Genomic DNA, 17,541 nt, shown 5'->3' on the forward strand with positions numbered 1-17,541 from the left:
TACTCGGGAGAGCGTGCATATTTAGGTAGTTGTTGAACAACATCACTCCTAACGTATATGAGAGATCAATACGAAGGGTTTAAAGGTGGGATAGGGATAACGAAACCTTGGGTGCGATCCGAGTGAGTCGTTCTTAATGCCAGCTAGCATAATTCGGGATAATATGTTTAGTAAATTGTGGTAATTACTCGGGAGAGAGTTACGGCAGTCAGAGCGCTCATGATCGGTAGAGAATACTTAGGCGAATTTATAGAAAACGTAGCAGGAAGGATTCCGACAATTGGAGAATCATAACTCTAAACCTCCTTAATCTTGTATCTAACTCTTAGTATCTGTAGTTGTTAATCTACTAATTTAATTTGTTAGTTAATTAGATACAAGAATCTTAATATTTATAACATAGGAATTGTTTGAGCTTGTCTTCTTAGCAATATTGAACAGTTGTAGCTAAGCCTTAGTTCTCTGTGGGATTTGACTCCGGACTAGTAAACCGGATTATATTTGCAACAACCGCTTGGTCCTTTTTATAAGGCATAGTTGGGCGTGATCAGTATTCTCTATCTTCAGCAAGTAGCTCTAAGCCAGTAACAAGACATTTTCAATGATTAAATTTATTACTTTAAGTACCTTTTTTCTCTCTATGGTTTGATACTTGTTGGTTTTTGATAAAAAATTTGTCAATGGTCATGTGAGCTTAGAATATTTTTTATATTTGTGAGTACTTTATTAAGAATATTACAGTTTATGGCTTTATCCACTGGTTAATATTGAAACGGAATAAATCGAAGTTACATTACCGAATAAACCGAAATCGAAAGGAGATAAGCCGAATCATACCGAATATAATTAGGTACGGTATTGAAAAAATATTTTTACAAACCGAATACCGAAAATATCGAACTGAAATATTTAAATACCATATCATACCGAGTACTGACCGAGACGAAGACCCTCTTTCTTCATCTTTGATTTTCTTTTACATTACTTTTTCATGTGAGATGTCTCATTAATAAATTAGTACCCCATTATTTGTTGAAAAGTACACGTATTATAAAGATACTCATTAGATACGGAATACAATAATCTTTCTAGTCATTGCTTATGTCCATATATGTACCAATATATTTTCTTAATTGAAGAGGACGAAGTTAGGTCCATAATTGAACAGAATTTAATATTTGGGTACGAACCTAAAAAAGCTGTACACTCGTTATTATTGCTAATATCTATCATTATTAAATAATACTTCTACTATGTCAGTCTCAATCTAACCCCACTTGTCATTGGGAGTCTCACATGTGTACCATAAATAGTTAAGTAATGTTATAAATATCTACGTACTTTTTATATTAGTTACGATCTGTTAGTAAAAAAAATTAGTATATGATTAGACCCATAAGCTGGGATTAGCATTTTTCTTAATTTTTTTAATGGTGGAATCTGTATTAGCGAGGTTCATGTTGTACTTAAGATTCTCTTTAGTAAATTATTTTCTGTAAATAGTGTGACACACTATAGTTGTTTTGGTCTGTTTGTTTTATTATCACTGATATATTCTATCTATCGTACACTAGGTTAAGCTCATGTTTGGCCATAGATTTTAGTTTTATATTTTCAGAAAAGAATTGAAAATATTATTTTTTTATGAAATATGATCATGTTTTGGGGGGAAAAAATTCAAAAATTACCAAGTTCTTAAAACTAGTTTAGGGCAGTTTTGGATTAAAAAAAGATCTTTCACTCATAGAACTTTAACTTTTCTTAAATAAAATACATGTCCAAACACAACTTCAACTTTTAAAAATTATTTTTCAGCACAACTTTAAAAATTCTTTTTTTAAAGATTCAATCAAATATATGTCTAAACGTTAGCTAAGTTTGGTTCTTTTAAAGTTTTAGACAAAAGTTTAAATTTCAATCCTGAATTATTATATATGATTATATGATTTTACCTAAATTCAAATACTCGTATGGATAATGTTCAATCTGATAGGTGGCGAAGCCAGGAATTTTTGCAATGGTGTTCAATTTGAAAATAGTGAAAAAATTTCCTGACAAAGAATGTTCAGTATATGTTGTACACCTCTAAAATATATCTATATACGTATTGTAATTTTTCGACAAAGGATGGTCAATTGATCACCCTTCGGATAATGTACCTTCGCCCCTGAATCTGACCAGTCAATCCGGCCATCCGATCAACAACAATAATAACAATATATCCAGTATAATTCCATAAGTGGAAAAACCAATCAATTTGGCCGATTTTATAAAATTTATACCCTATCAAAAATAGAATACATGAAAGCAAAATGATGTTTATATATTATGTGCCTTTCTTTTTCTTACTTTTCTTTTTAAGGGGACAGGTGTAACATAAGTATTACATTGCCAACTACGTGCCCAACTTGCTTAGGTCCTTTTCAGTTCTCAGTTAACACAAGGAGTGTGTAGAGTCAGTTTGGTAATTTTATAATGAATCTTTTTTCTTTTTGGGTTTAATAATTAAAATTTGAAAATCGATTAATTTAGTTTGCACCGAATAGGCTCACGAAAAAATCAACTATTTTCTACATAAAATTTGAGATCTTCAATTAGAAAAATAATATTCCAATAATCACCTCTTAGGCAACATAGATGAACAATGATAAAATTATCTCTGTATCACGTACCGTAAGCCACTAATGATTGCATTAGAATTAGGGACGAAACCACGTTCATTTAAGGGTGGTCAATTGACCATCCTTCATCGAAAAATTACGCTGCATAATAAGTAAAATATTAAATTTTAGAGGTATATAACATATATTGAATACCCTTTATCGGCAAAAAAATTTCACTTCATTCAAGTTTGAACACCCTTAGAGAAATTTCTGATTTCGCCACTGATTAGAATATACTGCTTACATCATACCTCTTAGGCCTTTCCTGCGTGAATGCTGGATGTTTTGTGTATCAGGCAATACATTTTGCTATATTTATACTAAAACTTCGGAATAAGTTATCACATTTAAATCTTAAGGGTGTGTTTGGTATGAAGGAAAATATTTTTCGGAAAATGTTTTCCAATTTTTTCATGTTTGGTTGGCTTAAATGTTCTGGAAAACATTTTCTTTATTAACTCATTTTCCTCCAATTGGAGGAAAATATTTTCCTTATCAAGAGATGGGAAAACATTTTCCAAAACTCCTTCTCAACATTCCCCACCCTCACAACCCCCCCCCCTCCAAAAAAGGCTTTTTCTTAAATTTCAGCTTTTCTGTTACCACCCACCCTACTCCCCCTCCACCCCACCCCCCACCCCCTCCCGCAAAAAAAAAATTACTTTTTTTTTGTAATTTTAATTTTTGCTTTTTTCATTTTTCTGGCCCCCTACCCCCCCCCCCCCTAATCGGTTTAAAGGTTCAAAATTTTATAAGTACCAGAGTTATGAGTTCGGAGGTTTATGTGTTTGGAAGTTTACGAGTTTAGAAATTATAAAGTTTACGGGTTCGAAATTCCGCGGTTTCGAAAGTTTAGTGGTTCGAAAGTTTATGAAATTTGTGGATTCGGAAGGTTGTTGGTTTGAAAGTTTATAACTTCATGTTTATTATATTTAAATTTATGAATACTCTTGAGAAGTCATTTTCCTTAATTTGCGTACCAAACACCAAAAAATAAATAAGATTATTACTTGTTTTTTAAGAAAATATTTTCCACGAAAAATATTTTCCGTTACCAAACACACCCTAAATTTTTGGTTATATTCCCCTGTCTGTCTTGCTATAAATCTGATTCTAACGTAGGACCAAAAAAGCTTAGTTACATAGGAGGAACCTTCATCGTTATAGTCGACCGTGGACAATGTTAAATCTACCTCGTAAAATTTATACAATTAAAAAATTGTAGTTGTTACGTGGGACCCGCACCAAAAGGAAATTTGTCTAGTGGGACCCAGAACGTACAATATGGGTGCAGTTTATAGTGGGTCCCAGGTAGCACAGTACTCTCTGACCTTGACCCCACAGCTGACACTGACACAGTCTCTCATGTTTCATGGGTGTCAAATGTCATAGGGTGGGACAAAAGCATTTTCTTGAAATGCTTTGTATAATTTGTAATCGTGAAATAAACATCAAAAAGAGAGGGGGCCAAATGTGTTGAATCTGTCTCTTTCATTTCTTTTATACTCCCTCCGGTCCGGTCCAAAATAAGTGATTTTTTGACATAAGTGATTTTTTCATATTAATAGAATAGAAGAGTAGAATATTATGGTAGGATTGGGTGAAATGGTGGGGTTGAATTTTCAGTACTAGTTGGTTAGACTTTTTGCTTTCTTAGCTTAGCAGAGAAAGGGAAAGAAAGAAAGAAAGAGAAAAAGTGTTGGAAAAGGGTAAAAGCTAAAGCCTTTTGGGTTGTTTTTTTTCTTCTGTTTTGTGTTTATTCATCTTCTTTGGGGTTCTTCTCTAATGGGTTCTTGTTAAAAAGTTGAAATCTTTACATCTAAGTTTCACACTGGTATTCACACTTTGCTCAGCTCAGGTTTGTCTCTGTCTTTTTGTGTTATTCTTTTGTAGTATTGAACATGCTCTTTGTTTGGTGTGAAATGGTTTTTTGATGTGTTCTTGATTCATTTCTTGAGCTTGATTTCTTGGCTATGTCTGTGTGGATAAGTTGTCTTTCGGAAACAGCATCTCTAACTGCACAAGGTCGGGTAAGGTCTGCGTACGTACCACCCTCCCAAAACCTTAGTTGAGGGAATATACTGGTTATGTTGTTGTTGTCGTCGTCTGTGTGGACAGATTGTTGTTTGTTTTGTTACTGTTGTGGTTTGTTTTTTTAGATCTGTGTTGTTACTGTTACATTTACTGTTTGATTCCCTCTCAGTTCTCTATTATCTTCCTTGCATGTATTTTTAAGCTCTGTTATTTGTTATAATGAGAAGGGTGTAGTTGTCTTGAAAGTTTGGGAGTGTTACAAGTTTTCTTTGGTGATGAGACTTTATAGATTCACCATTTCCTTTTCATTGTGCTGTTTCTGATATATCATGTGACATTCTAAATTAGTACTCCCGTTCCAATTTATGTGAACCTGTTTGACTGGGCACGAAGTTTAAGAAAAAATGAAACTTTTGGAATTTGTGGTTCTAAACAAGTTAAAAAGGGGCCCAGAGTATTTGTGTGGTTATAAAAGCTTCTCATTAAGGGTAGAATTGTAAGTTTAAGCTAAATTGTTTCCAAATTTAGAAAGGGGTCATTCTTTTTGGAACGGACTAAAAAGGAAATAAGTTCACATAAATTGGAACGGACTAATAAGGCAAATTTTTCTGATAAACATTACAACTGGTATAAATGACAACTTGGATTCTTTTGCAATGTACGATAACAACAGCAAATCCAGTGTAATTCCACAAGTGGGGTCTGGGAATGGTAGTGTGTACGCAGCCTTACCCCTACCTTGCGAAGGTAGAGAGTCCATTTCCGATAGACCCTCGGCTCTAGCAAGGCACAGTCATAGCAGTGTTTAAAAGAAGTGCAGTAGTGAAAAAGCCATAAAAAATAAGCAGTATCAACAGCAAGATAGTTAGATAACCGAAGCAAAAGAAACAACATGTAGTGATAAGAATAAGAAAAATATGGGAAATTCTTTTGCAATGTGTTTGTGTTAATATGTTTTATGAGCTCTTGAGTTACTTGTGATTGTGTTCTGTAATTCTTCAGCCTGAATCTGCTTTTGATTGCTTAAATAAATTCAGTTTGACTGCTGTTTGAAGGGAAAACATACCAAATTTGTTCAGCTCATTACGACTCATTGTGCTTTACTGAAAAGAGTGCAATAGGTGTGTGCTTATTTGTTATATTTTGTAGAATGTTGAAAGGAAGGAGAAATACCTCATGATGTTCAGTTTTTGTTTTCTTGTCCATTGAACTTGTTCCAAACTCCAAAATACATTCTTCGTTGCACATCACAGTCGTGCTTTTGTTGTATCACTACTTTAGCAGTCAATCTTGCCAAAGAACTCTTGACAACGTGACAAGATGTCCTGTCTGTTGTTATTCTCACCACTTAGCAATCTGCAATCAAAAGTCCATTTTTTATGGCAATGCTGCTGTGCTCTTGTTATATCATTTATAGGTCCCAATCTTGATAAAGAATCTGAAAAATGTAAGGAATGGTGTCTGTCGGTTGTGATTATCACTGCTGAAACTTGTCCAGAAAGAATAGTCCGTAGTCTGTTGTTATTGTCACCATTTTGGAGTAAAGAATCACGTAAGGGAGGGGATGACATTGTGGCACACCTTTTGGTACTCTTGAGTTGTTAGGCTATTATTCAGTTGTTGAGGAATGAGAAACAATCTTTTGACATTTTCTTGTTGCTGGACATTGTAAAATGTTTGGGACGATTGAGTTACAAAATATTTTGGAGGACAAGGAGTGTGGTTAAAATCCGGTTTGGTTCAGCCCAAATTGCAATAAGGATGGTTTCCTTTATTTGTTTCTAACATTTTCCGTGACGACCCTCTGGAAAAATATGCCTCTTAAGTGATAACAGTTTTAACATTTGTGGTAGCCGCATTATCATTTGTCATATCAGTCAGAATATTGAGTCCCAATACTTACTACATTTTTATCGCTTGCTCTTGATATTTACTATTTAGAGCTATGGGTCAACTTCTGGTCATCGGCGTCTTAAAGTTATATGTATTTTGTCTCGTTTAGTCACCACATCACTCACACATGTTAGTTTTGCAGGCTTCAACACAATATGATTGTGTTATTTGAATCCAGCAAGCTGCTATGCTCTGTATTGTTGTCTCGATAGAATTCTTCGATTCCTCTAGGATTAATTCCCGAAGATGGTGAGACGTCAGCAATCTTCATTCTTACATTATTGATTATGGTGAACAATCAGATAGCAGTTGTGACCTCAAAAACATGATTGAGCTTTTCATTTCTGGTCTTTGAAAGTTTTGCTGAGGGCATATTGTGCTTGCAAGGAGTATCCACATCAAAACCAACATTGCTGACAGTGGAATTTCCTTCGAGCTAATCAAAAACGGAAACTTTATAGTCGGATATAAAGCATCAAAAGTTGTGAAAATGAAGGGATGTGGTAAAATTAGTATTTCCTTATCTGACAAAAAGTGCCTAAAGAATGAAGCGTCTATTTCCAAACAAGATTTTGCAAACAGTACAAGGGAACAATTTAGTAATCTTTTAGAGCAGCAAAACATATCTGCAAAGAGTGATATCAGCTCAGAGGTAGAACGAGACAACAATGAAGGTGATGGGAGGAGAGCACTCCTAAATTCTGGAGAAAATGGGTTAAGTTCCATTACACAAACGGAGTCTTCATGTTCTAACTCAGATGTAACTCATCAAGTTAATTCCTCAAGTCAGGAAACATCAACAGAAGCCAAAACATGCATGCAACAGAATGGAAGTGCTTCTGCACCGATTAGTTTCATTTCTAGTATGGAAGATCCAGTGACAAGCAGTGAAGCTTCAGGTTTGGCTGCACAAAATTCTGTCGGTAATGTTAAAGCTAACACTAAGGCATTGGTGGGGATGATTAAGGACCAAAATTCCTTACATCTCTCGACATGCAGTCATCAGTTGCGGAAAAATCATCGTGATAAGGTTAGTGGAGGTGTTGATTGTTGTGGTAACCATAACTGCTTAGCTGAAACAAACAAAGAAAGCCATTCACGTCATTTCTGTTCCAAGGGGGAAAAAGAAATTTTGCTGCCTCTTCAATCAAAAAATAGATCGTCCTCATTGGAATCTGAAAAGATGGGGGATCCTGCAAAAAAGCTCGAGTTTAATGGTGGCCTGAAATCACCTGCTTGTCCACTCACAAAGTGTGAAATAGATCAGCGACAGACTTCAGTAGTCAATATGCTTGATTTGAATGAGGACGTCAACCAAAATGATTTGGATGATGATGCGAAGCAATCAAATGGTCAAAATATAGTGATACGAGTAGTAGCTAAATATGGAGTTCCTTTACCTCCCTTGTCTACGACTGTGAGTTCATTGAAATTTGAAGGCAGGCTAGGCTGGAGGGGTACTGCTGCGACCAGTGCTTTTCGCCCTGCTGCTTCTTTATCCAAGAGTTCAGATTGGGACACGAAAAGAATTATGGAGTTTGACCTTAATGTTGCTGCTGCTTCAGAAGACGAATTGCCAAGTGAAAATAGGATTACATCAACTTTTAGAAGTTATTCTTCAAATCATAGTTCAAAACAAGCAGAAAAGATGTTTAACTTTGACCTCAATTTGCTTGGCGATAATGCAGATGAGAAAAGTTCTTTTCCTGTGAAATCAGAAAAGTTGTCTTCATTTTCCCTGAATTTGAATGAAGATCCACAATTTCAGAAGAGAATAATAGAATCTTCAGCTTGTCCAGTCTTTTCCAGAGACAATCAAGACCTCAAGTTTGTTAGATTAGGCACCTGGGGAGACATGAAGAACTCGGGCCAGCCATTTCTAGTGGCTACACCTAATATGCAGCACACAGTGCAAAACATGGTGCCACTGCAGTCAAAGTTACCATACGCGGTCCAGATGTTACCATCTCATAGTAGTTATCCCTCTAACAATGGTCCCTTATATATTGCCCCGTGCGCAAGAGATGCACATGAAGGGGTCACATACCCTCAGGTACTCAATATGTCAACGTTTCCTGGGGGTCCCTATCTCATCCACGGTCAAGGTCCGGGTGGTGCTATGAACAGTCGAACAAGACTTGATGTAAATAGTGGACAAGTTTATTTGATGAATGGTTTCAGGAAGGATAATATTGCCACACACTTCTTTCCTATACAAAGTACAGAAGAGCAAAGGAAAGTTTACCGACAACCGTCTATGCCCATGAAGAGGAGGGAACCAGAGGGTGGATATGATTCTTTCCAGTCTGCTACTGCTTATAAACATACAAATTAATGCTTCTCTCATTCTTAGCATCCATTTCACTTGGAAGTGCAAGCAAATCTGTCGTCTTAACCGAAATATAGGACATGCATGGAACTACTCATAGGTGGCTTTCTTATAGCCCCAGTTTTTTCCACAGGGCATAAAGAACCTTAGTGTTATCTCTTCTTGCTTCAGATTAATTTTTCAGATATGTTCTGCAACTGGATTATCTTAGTGTTATTGTACATGAGACAATTTCATATTCTTGAAACTATGGAATTGATGGTGATACAAGCAACATAAGTTGAAATCTTTACTGGCATCTGGATCTTCAGGCTTTTTGCATGCATTTTAGTCTCATGGTATTTCTATTGATGGGCCTTCAAAAGCCAGGCACACAAAGCATCTTGCATTCACGGAGGGTCCAGGAAGGGTCGTCCCCCAAGGGGTGCGATGTAAGCAGCTCTGATGCAAGCATCGGTGGCTGATTCTACGGCTCGAAACAGCATCGAGACAACTTTACCATTGATGGGCCTTCAAAAGCAATTCTATACCTTTTAACTTCCCCTTCCGTTACCTCATTTAGTAAGGTAATCTTTGTTGCTACGTAGTGCAAGTCTGAAAATTTGTGAGGTCTTCCTAGGTGTTCTACGTGATCCGCGGAAAACAGTTTAAGGCAGCCCGGTGCACTAAGCTCCCGCTATGTGCAGGGTTCGGGGAAGGGCCGGACCACAAGGGTCTATTGAACACAGCCTTGACATGCATTTCTACAAGAGGCTGTTTCCACGGCTCGAACCCGTGACCTTCTGGTAATATGGCAGCAACTTTACCAGTTACGCCAACGTCGCCAAGGCTCCCCTTTGGAGAAAATAATTTACACTGGTGATTTTTCTGTCTAATGTCTTTGACTTGAGATGTAGTTTGTTTGCTTGTGTAGTTTATGTCCAAATGATGGGGTAAGTATATTTGCTTGCAATATGTGTATGAACACAAACCATCATTGTTCATTGGGTTAAATAAAGAGCTATTTATGTTTCCATCTTCTTTTTTGGGTTTTTAAGTAAAAAAAAGGGAGAAATTAAAAAATAGCCAGATTTACAAGTGGTCATTCAAAAATAGCCATAGTTTTAAAAGTTATCAAAATTTAGCCACTTTTCATATAAAGATAAATCTGAACGAAAACACTGTTCAAAATCCAGAAAATACTCCAGCATAATATACTGGAATTCTAGTATACTGTTGGAACTCCAATTATAATGGAACTCCAGTATATTATATTGGAGCCAGCAAAGTATACCGATCCAGCACAATATGCTGGAAGTTCATACACAGGTGTATCGAACTCCAGTATATTATGCTAGACTGATCTCTGTTGCAGCAAAATACTGGTTATTTTTTAATGACTTGGCAAACGCTAGCTATTTTTGAATGACTAGTTCGAAAATTGGCTAGCTCGTGCTATTTAAAATGTTATTGGTCCAAAAGTTAAAGGCTCCAAAGTAAAATGGAAGAATATGGACTGCATAAAGTGTCCTTCATTTAGTGTTCTTTTGGGTCGTAATGCATATACTACTACAATTTTCCCAAACCCTACCTCTTTCATAAGATAAAGATATTATACGCTGATCTTCAAAATTCTTTTTGAAAGTGATGTGTCCATCTTTGACTTTGTCCACCATTAAAAAAAAAAGAATTTTGCTGAACTAAAAACTAGAATAATGAACCAAAAAGGAAGAGAACTTCATCCATTCTTGCCCATCAAACAATTTTGCTCCTATCAATATAAGTTGGTTAGCTTTATTATTTTTGTTGTCGTTACTTTTTTGTTGTACAATATTTTTATTATATTTTTTTTTTACTCTTATATTTTTCAAATCTGTTATTTAAAAAATAATTTTCTTGAGCCGAAAGTCTATCGGAAACCTCACAAAACGTAAAGATAAAGTCTATGTACACTTTACCTTCTCACACTTAACTTGTGGGATATTTTATTGTTGTTGTTGTTGTTCAAATTATGAGAGATTAGGTGGAAACCGTAATTCTTGTACTATTCACTTTAGTTGGTGGAATAATAGGATTATTTATCTCTTTAATTATGATTATAGTTTCGTTCGCTGGTTAACTAGCCTCTGTGAGTACCTTAGCATGCCATGTTTTTGTCGAAGGTACGGCTCAAGTAAGCTGTCAATCTTGAAATATCATCACCGGCGGAGGCGGACCCAGGATTCAGTGATCGCAGGGGCACCATGACATTAATATAAATTTATCACTGCTCATAAAGATTTATACTAATATTTGATTATTTCTTGAAGATATTTACAAGCATATATGAATTTTTTGCGGAAGTTACCGGATACCGGTAACCCCTCTTGTTAAAATGTGCGTCCACCTCTAATCACCAGAGGTTACAATATTATAAATATTTATTATGATTCAGCTCAGCACATTCGATTATTAAATGATAAATTTCTAAATATAAACAGAATTTGCTAATCTACCTTTTTGCTGAGTTCATTTGCTACGTGTAAATTTTATGTATAGGTGATACTTTTATAAATAGATAAATGTGTGCGTGTACATCTACAAATACATGCATTATTCATCTGTTATCACTAAAGTGTAGTGATTGTGTCGTTGATTTCTATCTGTTGTCAAAGTTTTATTAAATTTTGCTTTTTATTACTTTTGGGATAGTTTGGTTACCGGCAAGATAGTATTTCAGATTGTATCTTTTCCATGTTTATTTATGGGTATTTGACCAAAAAGTATTGAGCCTTTCGGTTAAACTAATTAATAAAGATATGAACCATTTTATTTTCGCCAAAAGCAAGTTAATCTATAGTCCCAGATATGAACCATTTTATTTTCACTCTTTTGCAAATGGGGTATCTATAATTTCTTAACTCTCATCCATTAGGTTATTACATGATTTCACAAAATGACCAAAAGAAAAGTGATGCTTCGATTAAAATAATTTAGGACTTAACTTGGATAGTATTTTATCTCAAAATTGAAGAAGTTAAAATCTAACACAGACACATAGATACATATACATTTTTTATATATACAATCAAACATCTCTATAACAGTCTCGTTTGTTTCGATACTTTTTGGCTGCTATAGTGAAGTGTTGTTATAGAAAACATATATTATAACATAATATTGCAATCGATTCCGAAAAAACTTGGCTTTTATAATGAATGGTTGTTATATAGAGATGATGTTATAGAGTCTGATTGTGTACAATCAAAGGAAAAATAAATAAGTTCCATAAGGGTAGAAGAGTAGTGAAGGAAATTTCACTACCTATAGAAATATTTTCACTGTCTTTATGGTAGCATTTTGTCCTATAGTATGGTAATTGGTAAGTATACTTTAATTTTCACTAGCTTTCTGGCAAGCATAACCTTTTCAACTTTTAGGTTTTTTCATAATAATAATAATAATAATTTTTATAAAAAAAACGAGTAGCATTTTCTAAAACGACACTAGTATAATTTAAATCACTGAAACTTGATATAGTTTAAAATTTTCATATTTCTCACTAGACAGGTAAAATCTTATCAGTAACGGTATATATATATATATATATATATATATATATATATATATATATATATATATACCGTTACTGAGTTTTATTAATTCTTAACACTAACTATTTAATTAGTTATAAACACTCAATGCGAATAAGAATTATTTAAGATATTATGGAAATGATGAAATAACTATGGAATTCTCTTTTGTTCTTATCTTTTCGGTCGAGGCTTTAAAAAGACAACCAAATTTTGTGAAGGGAGACGTAATCTAGGTTGGACAAATTTACATGAAATTTTGGACCTTTGAATATATTCATGCATCATAGTTTGATAATTATGTTGGCATTTTGTCCATTTCTACTACTTGCTATCAGTGGTGGAGGCAGGATCTCCACGAAGGGGGTTCAAAAATTTTTAGCGAATTGAACCCATGACCTTATATAGATTTTGAACCCCTTTGACCACTAAACTATACTTTTGGATTGTGTTAAGGGGGTTCAAAACTTAATATATAGAGGTAAAAATAGATTTTGCCTTATATATACAGTGTAATTTTTCGGCGAAGGGGGTTCGAACGAACCCCTTGCGCCACCCTAAATCCGCCCCTGATTACGTTGCCATCATCATTTCTTGAACTTGAAGAATTTTTATGTCGTTGTCCACGAATTATGATGACATATGGGCAAGTGGCCAAATAATTAAGTATTAGTGGAATAAATAGCTATAGAAGGTATATATTGACAATTACCATCCACCATAACTAGTCTTTCTCAATTGCTATTAGTGGAACCAATAGTATTTAGAGATAAATTCAGAATTTAAAGTTAATAATTTCCTACGAACGATTTCAAATTAATTCTATTACATAATTGAACTTACAATCAAATTTATAGATATCCAATGAAATTCTTAATTAATAAAAATATAAAAACTACTAAGTTCACGTGAACCTGTAACCGATAAATTATAGAATTCTATTTAAACTTTATAATTGCACATAAGTATGAATAGTTTTATATATTAGATTTATTTTTAACGAGTATTACTTTACCCTAGAAAATTGAAGAGAGACAAACAAATTTAAATAGAAAAATTAATTGAGTTTGCTAATTTCTCTATTACTAGCAAATATGTGCCTATAGATTAACTCATGAGCACTTCCCAATGACAAGAGACAAATTTATGATGTCTTCTATTGCACCTAACATAATAAAGTCATTATGATCTCTCTTTTGGGTGTCCAATGCAAAACCTTATCCCCCCCCCCCCTCCCTCCCCCCTGCCAACTCTCACCCCATCCCACCCTCAAAGAAAATAAAAGGACACGACAGGTCAGCGCATAAAGTATCCTGCAATCGTGTAAGATTAAGAGTCGTATCTTAGAGGTGTGATGTAGGCAGTTTACTTTAATGCAAGTTTTAGTTACTATTTTTACGGCTCGAATCCGTTATCTATAGGTTACACGAAGTCATCCTCAAAGAAAATGAGCGAAAAAAACAAAAGGGAAAAAAAAACACAAAGTAGGAAGAAAAATTGAGAAAAAAATAATTACTCAAAGAAAGTTTCTTGTATTTCACTGAAAAATTTAAGTGTGTCAGCAATAAATGATTGTACTAGTTTTGCAACTGCCGGTGTTGAATGAAATTCAGTATATTTGGACAGGTACCTAATGCAGTGGTCTAAGATTTTGTACCATTTAATTTTCTTTCACTTAGTCCTTTAGCTAATCAATTAACCACAGCTGCCCCTATACTTTGAGGATGTCTAACTTTGACCACAAACTCATCAAAACATTATTAGGTGTTTAAAAACCAATTCAAAAACATTCTGCTATGTGAATCTGAGCAGAGGCGGAACTATGATTTGAAGTTTGTGGTTCCGAACTCGACACCAAACTCATAATATATTTTAGTTACTTGGTTCGCATCTTGTATATTAATACAAATTTAACAGATTTTTTAATACAAAATACAGCAGCGTCTTCGCAAAAACTGTTGAGTTCGGCCGAACCCGAATATAATACAACACTACCTCCGCCCTCGGATCTGAGCCATCTTTTGTCTAACGTATCAACAATGTTAATATACCTTATAAGTTATAAATGATCTCAAAAACTTGTGTACATAATCGCTAGAAACGTTACATAAACCCTTACCAGTATCTTTTTTTTTTTTTTTTCAGAATACGTTACATAAATATGTATTTTGTGAATAGTATAGCGGATCCAGTTTCATGGCAGTCTCATAAATTAGCATAAAGTGTCGGCTAATCTTTAGGGCTGTCTCATAAATTAGCATAAAGTTGATTACACGTAAAAATAGCATGAGCAGTTTTCGGACTGGTCATTCGAAAATAGCCAGCATTTGTAAAGTCATAGAAAAATAGTTAGTATTATTTTGCTGCAACACGGAAAGTTCCAGCATAATATACTGGAGATCAGTGCACCTGTGTATGAACTTCCAGCATATTATGCTGAAACTCCAACACGCAGAAAGTTCCAGTATATTATGCTGGACCGGTATATTATATTGGAACTCCAGTATAATATACTGGAGTTCCAGTATACTTATGCTGGAACTCCAGTATAATATACTGGAGTTCCAAGTATATTATACTGGAATTCCAGTATATTATACTAGAGTATTTTTCCGGATTTTGAACAGTATTTTTGTTCAGATTTACTTCACGTGAAAAGTGACTAATTTTGATTACTTTTGAAACTATGACTATTTTTGAATGACCACTTGTAAATCTGGCTATTTTTTAATTTCTCTCTAGTTACACTCTTCATGGCATTTAGTCATCTTAATTACACAATGGCTTTCACTTTCATTATATTGTCTAAACTATTTTTTATAATAGAAAGTTCAATTAACTTTACCTAATTCGAAAGTCATTAAATTAAACTCCCATTTGGATATAGATTTTGGCTATTTCTTTTAAAAAAAAGTTTGGAAACATTGTTTGTTCATGCAATTTGATCAGTTTAAAAAGAAAATGGAGAAGGATTTTTCAAGTTCCAAAAACTGATTTGGGCTAGTTTTTGCGTGAAATCATTTCTTTTCAGAATTTTAATATTTTCTCAAGTTAAATGCATGCATAAATTATAAGTTAGTATCGTTAAGAGCATGAAATTTTTTTATGTAAATGTTTTTGCCCTTTAGGTATAATTGGTACGATGTGATCGTATGATTGTAACCTTTTACCTTCATTTTTGTGCGCATCTTTATTGTGATCTTTTCACCAATTATTACCACAATAGTATTAGTATTATTTATTAGCCCACTGGGTTAGTGCCTCTCGGCTGTCACAAGAAAAAAATTACATAAAAATAATAAATAAGCGCCACTCTTATAATGTCTTGAATATTATCATCTTTTTCTGCATAAAGATCAATCTGGCCATTAGTTTTCTCGAAAATTAAAACTAAACACAATTTGAGCTTTTCATCAATAGAAGATTAAATAAATGTATTGTGTACTAATAGTACTAATTGTGTACTTATATGAGTTGAGCTAAATGAAAAGAAATTTGGATATCGCCTACCCCGGAACATATTTATTATTTTGTTGTATTAAGGCGTTGTTTGGTATGATCTAATAATAGTATTGAATGTATCAGTACTATTGGATTTAGTAATATAGGGATTACTTATGCAGGAATTATTTTTTATAGACTGTTTGGTATGGTATATTGAATGTAACGTGTGTTGCATAATATTTTTAAAATTATTTATTTACAACGTATCCTCCACATTCTTTGTAAATGATTTGGAAAAAATTTTGAAAGGGCAGTTCTATTTTTATACATGCTTATCCATGTATTAAAAATCATGCTATTATTAATACCGTGGTTTGTTATGCACGAGAATAGTATGGTATATAGTGTATAACTAATACAGATACAGGTATTAGTTATACATAGGTTGAAAAATACTATCAATCAAGGGATTATTAATCTCAAAACTAATACACACACACACATATATTATTTTTCCTAATACATCATACAACCCCTAATAGTACAGTACTACAGTCAAGCCTCTCTATGACAGTTTAGTTTGTTCCGAATATTTTTGGATGTTATAGCGAAGTGTTATTATAGAGAATATATATTATAACATAACATGAAAATTGATTCTGGAAAAGCTTGACTTTTATGGTAAATGACATCAGGAGATGAAAGCAGTCAAGCAGGCAACAAAGTCGACTATTCGTCTTCACTTCCTCAAAAATGCTAAAAAGAGCCCGTGTTATTATATATGAATGTTGTTATAGAAAGGTATGGTTGTATTTAAAAATAATACGTTGAGTTGTACATTGAGCTTTGGGTTCTGTAAATTTTCATGAGTTGTTGAGGTCAACATCTAAAGAGAAGATCCTAATAAAAGATGCCAAAAGCCAGCATGTGCTGTGCCATGTGAAAGTAATGCTACAAAACAAAACATAAATGGAAGATTCCCTCCCCCAATAAATCTTATTTTTATTTAATTTTACATAACAATTTATTCACCCAAAATAGTAACATATTCATTTTTATTTTATCAACTTTTTCATAGTCATTGTCGTTATCATTACTATTCTTATTTGCTTATTGCGTTCCACTTGCCACAATCATTCATAGCAAGACCAAAAAACAATACAAATTAATGTGTGATCAAAAGCAATACTAACATATATGTGACCAAAATCGATTCTAATATTTGTGTAAAGCAATTAAGTATTATTTTCATAATATTTAATCATTACAAAGCCTTACCTCTAAATTATTACTATGAGATAACAACATTAACTCTTTTATTGATTTTTTATCCGTTGTTCGATATCTGCAGCGAAATTTTATTAAAATTTGGATTCGCGCAAAAAAGATTTACACTAAAGGTAGAGCGCTTCCTAACAAAATGATTTTAGCCTCCAGGCTAAAACTCAAAATCTTTAATTAATGATGAATGAGTACTTACAATTTTATCACTCACAACGATCGTTGGTGCGAGATAAGCCGTGGAAGAACACATATTTGACAATTGCAAAACAGAAAGTATTGGGAATAAAGTGGGAGAATTAATTTCTGCAATATGTTGCCAATATATTTTCTTATCCACCCCTCC

General features: G+C 33.8%; 1 protein-coding gene across 2 annotated transcripts; it reads left to right on the forward strand.

Moving 5' to 3' along the window:
• Nucleotides 1–4,143: 4,143 nt before the first annotated feature.
• On the forward strand, nt 4,144–9,210 carry LOC109212759. Of its 2 annotated transcripts, none has more exons than XM_019376431.1 (2): nt 4,144–4,521; nt 6,733–9,210. In XM_019376431.1, the coding sequence occupies exon 2, from the start codon at nt 7,081–7,083 to the stop codon at nt 8,923–8,925; it is 1,845 nt and encodes a 614-aa protein (XP_019231976.1). In that variant the 5' UTR covers nt 4,144–4,521; nt 6,733–7,080; the 3' UTR covers nt 8,926–9,210. The 2 variants fall into 2 exon arrangements, with proteins under 2 accessions (XP_019231976.1, XP_019231977.1); XM_019376432.1 differs by having other exon boundaries at nt 4,144–4,372.
• Nucleotides 9,211–17,541: the final 8,331 nt, after the last annotated feature.

Source organism: Nicotiana attenuata, unplaced genomic scaffold (assembly GCF_001879085.1).
Source record: "Nicotiana attenuata strain UT unplaced genomic scaffold, NIATTr2, whole genome shotgun sequence".
Lineage (NCBI taxonomy): Eukaryota > Viridiplantae > Streptophyta > Magnoliopsida > Solanales > Solanaceae > Nicotiana > Nicotiana attenuata.